Raw genomic sequence first — 7,456 nt, 5'->3', positions numbered from 1 at the left:
CGTGATCCATGTATTTGTATTTTAAGAATACAAAAGGCTTGTTTGAGATGAGCAAAATCTGCGCAGAACCGATCACCGGTGATCACCGCGAGCTGCATGCCGGTTAGAAAAGTGTCCGAGTTACGTCCGCCTTGCTCTGATGTCATGCTGACGTGTGCAAAAAAACTCTCGCGACGGCGAGGCGGCTGTGTCGGATTGAGCAGTCGAGCGCAGTTGCTCTCCTCCGACTGCGCTATTCAAAAGCATGATGGGAAACGACTGACTGACGACACAGCTTCATGCTCATTGGCTGAGAATGTCGACTGATGCATTTTCTCTTTATTCTAAGAATTAAATTACCCATCTGTTTATTTATATTTACATGCAAACGAAACAAAAACAAAACACGCCCAGTGAAGTTAAGAATTAGGACATGCGTTTATTTTATATTTCTCTTCAATAGAATTCTTCCTTGTTGTAATTTTCACTTTATTCTATTTTATGTTTGTGTGAATTAATAAATGAATCCATTAAAAATATACATGCACACATACATATCTAAATGGACTGTTTAGACATTATGCCTCATCTTTGTGTGGTTTCATCTGAGAAATGTCTGGGTCTTAAAACAAGGGAAGAAATTCTGAAGAATGTTTGCTACAATACAGCTTTGACTTGCATGGTATGGAAAAATACTATGGACGTGAAATGGTGGCAGAAACCTGCTTGTTATTAAATATTATAAACATTTGTTATGACCTCTGTCTCTCAAAAGCAACTTGCAATTTTCTTCATTTACCATTTGTTCATACAATCCTTGAAAATGTCTTACATGTTGTTGTGTAAGCTGTTTATTTGGACATTATTTCACAGTACATTCAGTGATTATTATTGTAACCATCTTCATGTAAAAACAGTGGTATTTCGATTACATCCACTTCGTCTGCGATAAAAAACGCGAACGCGATCTCCTCCACTGTTCACGTTTACAAGCGACACAACAGCGAGATTCACGAAGTGTCCGACTTCAAAGGTCTTTTTTGACCCCTCCCCTTACTGCAGCCGCCTACTCTCACCTACATTTCAGGCGAGGCAAGGCGCATCTCAAACAAGCCTAAAGCCAAGCTAAGATAAAACAACGAGCGCAGACTTCAGCTTCCCAAGCGCTCTCGCGGCACTTCGATGTCATACTCCGATTGTCTGCGCAGCGCCTTTTTAGTCGCATACACATTCTCTGTTCTAATGACGTCATCCAGTTATGCATTGGGGTGAATATTGATGATGTCAATGGCAATGACTTACAATAGTCTCGAGAGCTGTGGATCAACCAGTAGCACTTGCACTATGTTGTATTTTAGTGCTCTCAAAGCCAGGGGCGCCCCAAAGGGGTGTCCACGGCCACCACTGTATAAACTCTGGCCACCCCATGGCCACCCCAGTGTGATTTTGCAGTGGGTACTATTAATTTGAATACATCATGTAAATTCACATTAGTTTGTGAAGTGAAATAAAATGCAACACCCGCTGCAGCCACACAAAAAACTGCTCCCCCTCTCCTATTGCATCGGTCGTTGACTGCTCAGTCAGTGCAAGTGCCAAACGATCTGGGACCGGCTGTATCTTCACACGCGACAAATTGATTTTGGAAAATGTTTGACTGCAGCTTTAAATTCATATTGTTACATTAACTAGAAACAAACGTAAACAAGTATAACACACATTACACAGTATTTTTTGTTTGTTTTTGCTGTATCCTTCTAGTGGCCACCCCTATTAAAATTTTCTGGGGGCGCCACTGCTCAAAGCTGCGTAAACTATGCAACTCTATGTTCCTCTCTTTCCCCCTGTTTTTAGAGACACATTACGATTCAACAAGGAAAACAAGCACTTCAGTTGCAGAAATGCAAAGAATGTTGCAACAGTTTCCACTGTCCCTTCTGTGCAAGCAACATCTTTAAACCAACAAGACTTTTGAAATTAAAAATGCATCTCAAAAGTCACTGCAAAAAAGCAATCATCCATGAAGGTATGAGCATGACTTGCTAGATATATCGCGGTACAATATTTCCCTGATGTATAGTTCCTTTTTTTCTTTTAGACTTCATTGTTCACAGATGTGGATTGGGCTGTAGACGGTCTCTTCATTATCACTGCGTGTACTGCAAGAGCACAGTCCTGAGGAGAGATGATTTTAAAAACCATTTGCAAGTCTGTAAACAAAAACAGCAAGTAGCTGCAGAAAAACGATCAGCCGCGGCTGCCACTGCAGCCGCAACGTCACACGTGACCAAAGAAGCATCATCAACCCCCACAGAAACAGTGACCGATCCAGCCGTCCAACAGTCCCCTGCCTCCAGCAACAGTTTAATAGCTTCATTAACCTCCACGGAAACAGTGACCGCTCCAGCCGTCCAGCAGTCAATCTCCAGCAATCTATTGAAAGCTTCCTCAGCGAACTTGAATACAATAGACCCATTGACCCCGGCGGAGACCCCACCAGCCATTGCAGTTTACTCGAGCAAGGTTCGCGTGCGACCTGTTGTCAAAAAAAGATGCCCGATTTGCAATGCCCTCATGAATAAATGCAACCTCCAGAAGCATATAGACCGCAAACACACCGAAGGGTCTATGGACGACATTAATGCCACGTCCCATCTTACCAGCCAGTGTATTGATAAAACAAACGGCATGTTCGCAGTTCGCAAAACCGCAAAGGGACACAGCGTGCCGCTTCACGTCCAGTACAAAACGTGGGGAGAAACTCACAGAGTCCTGTGCGATTCCAGTGAGTGTCAGACAAACATGGAGCTCGCTCAGAGCAGCGGCCTGCCGTCTTATCAGTGCAAGCACATCAGATCTGTGACGTACTGCAAGTCTTCGGCTGAAGAGGTGTCGCTGACAGAAGAAGTTTTAACCGAGATGGTCAGAATGAGATGGATAAATGAGGAAACAGAAAAGATGTGTCTCGCTCAGCGGCAGCTTGCAGAAAGTCACTGCGCACCCCTTTCTGTCCACACCCCGATTGGCGTGCCACCGACGAAGAGATGCATTTCGGTTTTCGAGCCCAACGTGTACCACCACAGTCAGTTGTGTCGTGTCATGGTGGTATACAACACGAAATTGAACAAATGGTTTTGCCCCTGTGCAAAAGTGCGCCGTTCGTGTACACACAAACACGTCGCCCAGTGGCATCTGTTCCAGACGCATCGCGAGCTGTTCCAGCCGACCCCGAGGGCTGAAGAATCGCTTACGGAAGACCATTTTGACTATTATTTGGAGGGGATGGATGACTCTGACGATGAGACCGTGTATCCGCCAACTGGTCTGCGTTTGGAAAACTTAGTAGATTACGTATTCCAGAACAAGAAGATACCGGCTGACCTACCGGAGAATATTCGCCTGCTGTCGACAGAGACGAGCTACCCAAGAAGCCTCTGTCCAAATGAAAGCGTATGTCAGAGATGCCCAGAAGCCGTTCCTCTTGGTGAGCCTACCCTGATAACACAAACGTCAAAAATACTGACCAACTGGCGCATCATTGAAGGTAAGAGAAGAAATGATTCAGATGCTCGTGTATAGCTGTATTGCCATCTAATGTATTGATTGGTTTGAAATGTTAGACGTCGCCACCTACTATAAGCAGTGCCCACAGTGTGAAATGTGTTACCGGTACCAAGAATGGAAAGATGGCCTTCATAACTACAACGATGACATCATCCTGGACATACCTTTGTGCTTGACCCTCAGAAACCTCCTGCAGGTAACATGTAGTCTGACATCAACTCAACAAAAATTAACGCAACCATTTTTTTAAAAATTGAAGTCTTCATTTTTTAGGTCCACACTTCGGTGAGCAGAGCGGTGGAGTTTTTGCAGCTCATGGCGGGTGTGGAGTTTCCACCGCCGGACACTGTTCTGCGTGCATACTTACACTTTGAAGCTCTTACGGAGCATGAGTACAGTTTCTCATGTGTCTCCTGTGGAGATCATCCGCCGGTGGTCATTATGGGTTTACACAGGCAAGCTGTGCAGTCCTCAGGTAGGACGATTCTAAAAACGTTCACTTGTCTGTGTTCTTCTTTTGGACCTTTTTCAACACGATGCTCTTATTATTGTGTTTTCAGTGAAGAACATTGAAGAACCGCCAGAGAATTTCAAAGGAGAGATCAATGTGGAAAAATTCTGGGAGTCCGTGTCTAAAGAGATGATCGCTCAAGGATTTCTTGAAAGTATGTGCACAATAGTTACTGTAAAAAAAGTAAAATAATGCATATTTAGGCTTCTGAAATTCAGGTTATTTCTTCTGGTAAACTTTAAAATATAATTATACAATTGTTCTCGTGACAACTATTTTTTTCCTGTAGCTCAGTGGTAAGAGGACGGCGTTTACAACGCCAAGGTTGTGGGTTTGTTTTTTATACATTTTATACTTTTTATATAAAGATTTCCCAATGTGATTGGGTGCACATGTAACCGGTCCCACTCGCGCGGTCTTCGAACCGACGTCGGTCCGAATGGGAGACAGGCACTCTAACGATGAGCCCTAGAGCATCTCTGTTGGTCTGGGAGTGAGGCTTACACACTGCACGACTCTTCACTAGCTGGTCTCCGTTACACATAGCCGGAGCAGGGGCAAGCATGGACAGTTTTTTGTCTTCTATAGCCACAGTGCTCGGTTCTCATATCCTCATAACTTTCAAAGCCAGTTTATTAAATATATCAAACATGTCCCAGTCAGGCATCCTACTAGCAAGAGCATTTAAACTCACCGGACTGAATGATGTTTTTATATTTCATTTTCAGCTGCTGCCATGTTCTTTTTATTGCAGAAGGATTGCACCTACATGACAAAAATCTTAGGTATATATGTGTGTGTATATATATATATATGTATATACAACATGTAAATGTGTGTGTGTGTGTATATATATATATAGTGCCTCCAATTCGACTGGCGAGAAATAAACGGAGCACTTTTGTCACGTGGCGTTGCCTTGGCGAATCGTGTTATCTTCGCTCAATTGATGATGGCTTTTTAAAGCCGTGATGAACGCGCGTAGAGTAAACTTACTCAGAGTGGATTGAAGTCATTGAAACCAGCTGTTCTGGAACAGAAAACTCAAGAGTAGAGATTATCTGAGTAAATCAACTCCGAGTTCATATTTTAACTCCGTGTTGCTTGAACCTCCTTATTGAAACGGGTCCCTGAACATGTTTTCTCTGCTGTATTTGAGGTCCATCTTTTCTGTTATTCTTACATGATTCTTCAGTTTTCACTTTCTGCAAATAAATGCAAACAGAAATAATATTTTATTTGAAATTTGGGAGAATTATTGTCCTTTTTTAGGAGATACAAAAACGATCATTTTACCTGAACACAATACATAGAAAATTCTGGAAAAATATTTTGAGGAACCAAAATCCAAAATCTTTATTGTTCTTTATCATGTTCCAGGTGATGCTCATAACCCATTTGTAGTTCCTCCATCTTTGCACTTCTGGGCCCCTTGGATTGGCAGAAACACACGGCTCTCGGACACGGTGCTCAACACAGAGTTTGAGAAAGTTCACTCCACGAATTCAGTTTCAGAGAACTTGATCTCAGAAGACAGACTCGCGGAGGAACTATTCAAGCAGAAGGTTTGTTTTCAGAGTTCAAAACTAAATATTTGGAGTGAACATTAACATTAATGAAATGATCTTTTTGATAGGTTGATGTGATAAGGAGCTTGTGCACAGACTGCGGTTTGGACTCCACTGGATCTCACAGCGACCTCCTGCTTAGATTGTCAAGTAAAATGAAATCCAAGCCAACATATAAAAAAGTATTCGAGAAGATCTGGACTCCTGCTGGTGAGCTGCTTTCTTGTTAAAGAACAAGATATATTCAAAGTATTGCAATATTGCAACTCGCAATACCGTATTACTTCCACGCATTGAAATTTTATTTTCGCCGTCTTATCTCCCTTTCATTGTTTCTATTGTGCATTAGGTGGCTGGTGTGTGATCATGTGTCCCTGTGGGGTTGTGTACAGTCTGAGAAACAATCTCCGAGCTGAAAGCCCTCAAGACTTCGCCGATTTATTATTGTCATGGAAACACATGCCCAATGTCATCATTTACGAGTTTGCGGATGATCTGGCGAAACACACTAATCTGAGAGCACCGGAACAGGGTCCCATCTCTCCGTATGACGGATGCTTAGCGGAACCCACACCAGTCAATATAGATCTGGCCAGAAGAGGAAAGCTGCACGTGTCGTTACCTTGGCTCCAGAGTAGGAAGAAGGTGACGGATCTTCATGGACATCCAGTTACAGGATCTTCTAAGCATTACGTGCTGTACGACCAGATTCCTGAAGGAAATCCCAAGGACTGCAGAGATGTTTTGAGGAACCCTACATCTGTGCCTCAACTGGCTGGAAAGGTGAACCGGCAGATTTTAGAGCAGCTGCTTGCTGAGATCAAGCAAAACGGCTACTTTTTAAAGATGTGGTCACCGTCAACACAGATGTTTCAAATGAGGAACATCATTCATCATTATAATCAACACCAGAATAATAAAGTCATCAACAGAATGGGCGATCTGTGTTTAGTCAATCTAAGTTATGTTCAAAGAAAGTGATTTACCGGATGTGTTTATAACTTTATTTTGTTTTATTACGAGGTCATTTGTGCACTGGATAGAAAGGTTTTGTTTGATTTGTTGTTGAAAATTTTGGTTTACTTGCATTGTCCATATACAGGATGTTTTGCACAAATCAAGAGTTAATTTGCTAAAACTTCTATCTCAATTTTAAGTTATGTTTTTAGTTTAGTTAGTTGAAGCTGTATTTTCTGGAGTTATTATTACCGAACTGCAGTTTGATTGATATTACTTGGAGCGCATAAAATATAAAAAATATGACTCTGTTTTTGCAAATTGTGATTGATAAACACACGTCAATAAATCATCACATTTGATACTGCACAAAGAAGATCAGACGAACATTTGACATAAATCTAATGATGTTTTCAATAAAAAAAAACTTACAAAGAAAATACATTTCTTACCCTTGTGGATATCATGTACACCAGGAATTGTTCTAATGCACAATTTTATTGTTTTGTATTAATTTGTTTGCACATTGTCTTGGTACTATACAGATAATTCAGCGTATGATATCAATATAATTACAGAAGTAAACGTACACTGGTAACTATGAATCAAATAGCCGGCCAGTCATCTCACTGTCACAACCATCGATTCACAAACATGCATGTTCATACATACCCACTCAGATCACACATTGTACACAAATAACACAAATATCTCAAATCTCACTTCCCTCACACGGTAGGCATTTAACAGAAATAAAAGAGAGAGAATGGGCATCAAAAGAAATGAAAGCAAGCATGTATGGTTTTGGGGAAATTGGCAAAAAGGGTAAACTTGTCAAGATTATGCCAAATGTTAAGCCAAAATTAAAATAAGAATT

General features: G+C 41.6%; 1 protein-coding gene across 1 annotated transcript; it reads left to right on the top strand.

The window, feature by feature from the left end:
• Positions 1-1,838: 1,838 nt before the first annotated feature.
• Positions 1,839-7,087, top strand: LOC306907795 (uncharacterized protein). The gene is made up of 8 exons (XM_079480174.1): positions 1,839-2,005; positions 2,078-3,523; positions 3,600-3,739; positions 3,817-4,018; positions 4,104-4,208; positions 5,435-5,619; positions 5,691-5,832; positions 5,972-7,087. The coding sequence occupies exons 1-8, from the start codon at positions 1,963-1,965 to the stop codon at positions 6,601-6,603; spliced, it is 2,895 nt and encodes a 964-aa protein (XP_079336300.1). The 5' UTR covers positions 1,839-1,962; the 3' UTR covers positions 6,604-7,087.
• Positions 7,088-7,456: the final 369 nt, after the last annotated feature.

The sequence above is a fragment of the Barbatula barbatula genome (assembly GCF_947034865.1).
Source record: "Barbatula barbatula genome assembly, chromosome: 18".
Lineage (NCBI taxonomy): Eukaryota > Metazoa > Chordata > Actinopteri > Cypriniformes > Nemacheilidae > Barbatula > Barbatula barbatula.
Note: the sequence above shows the minus strand (reverse complement) of the source record. Positions and strands in the feature narration are given on the sequence as shown.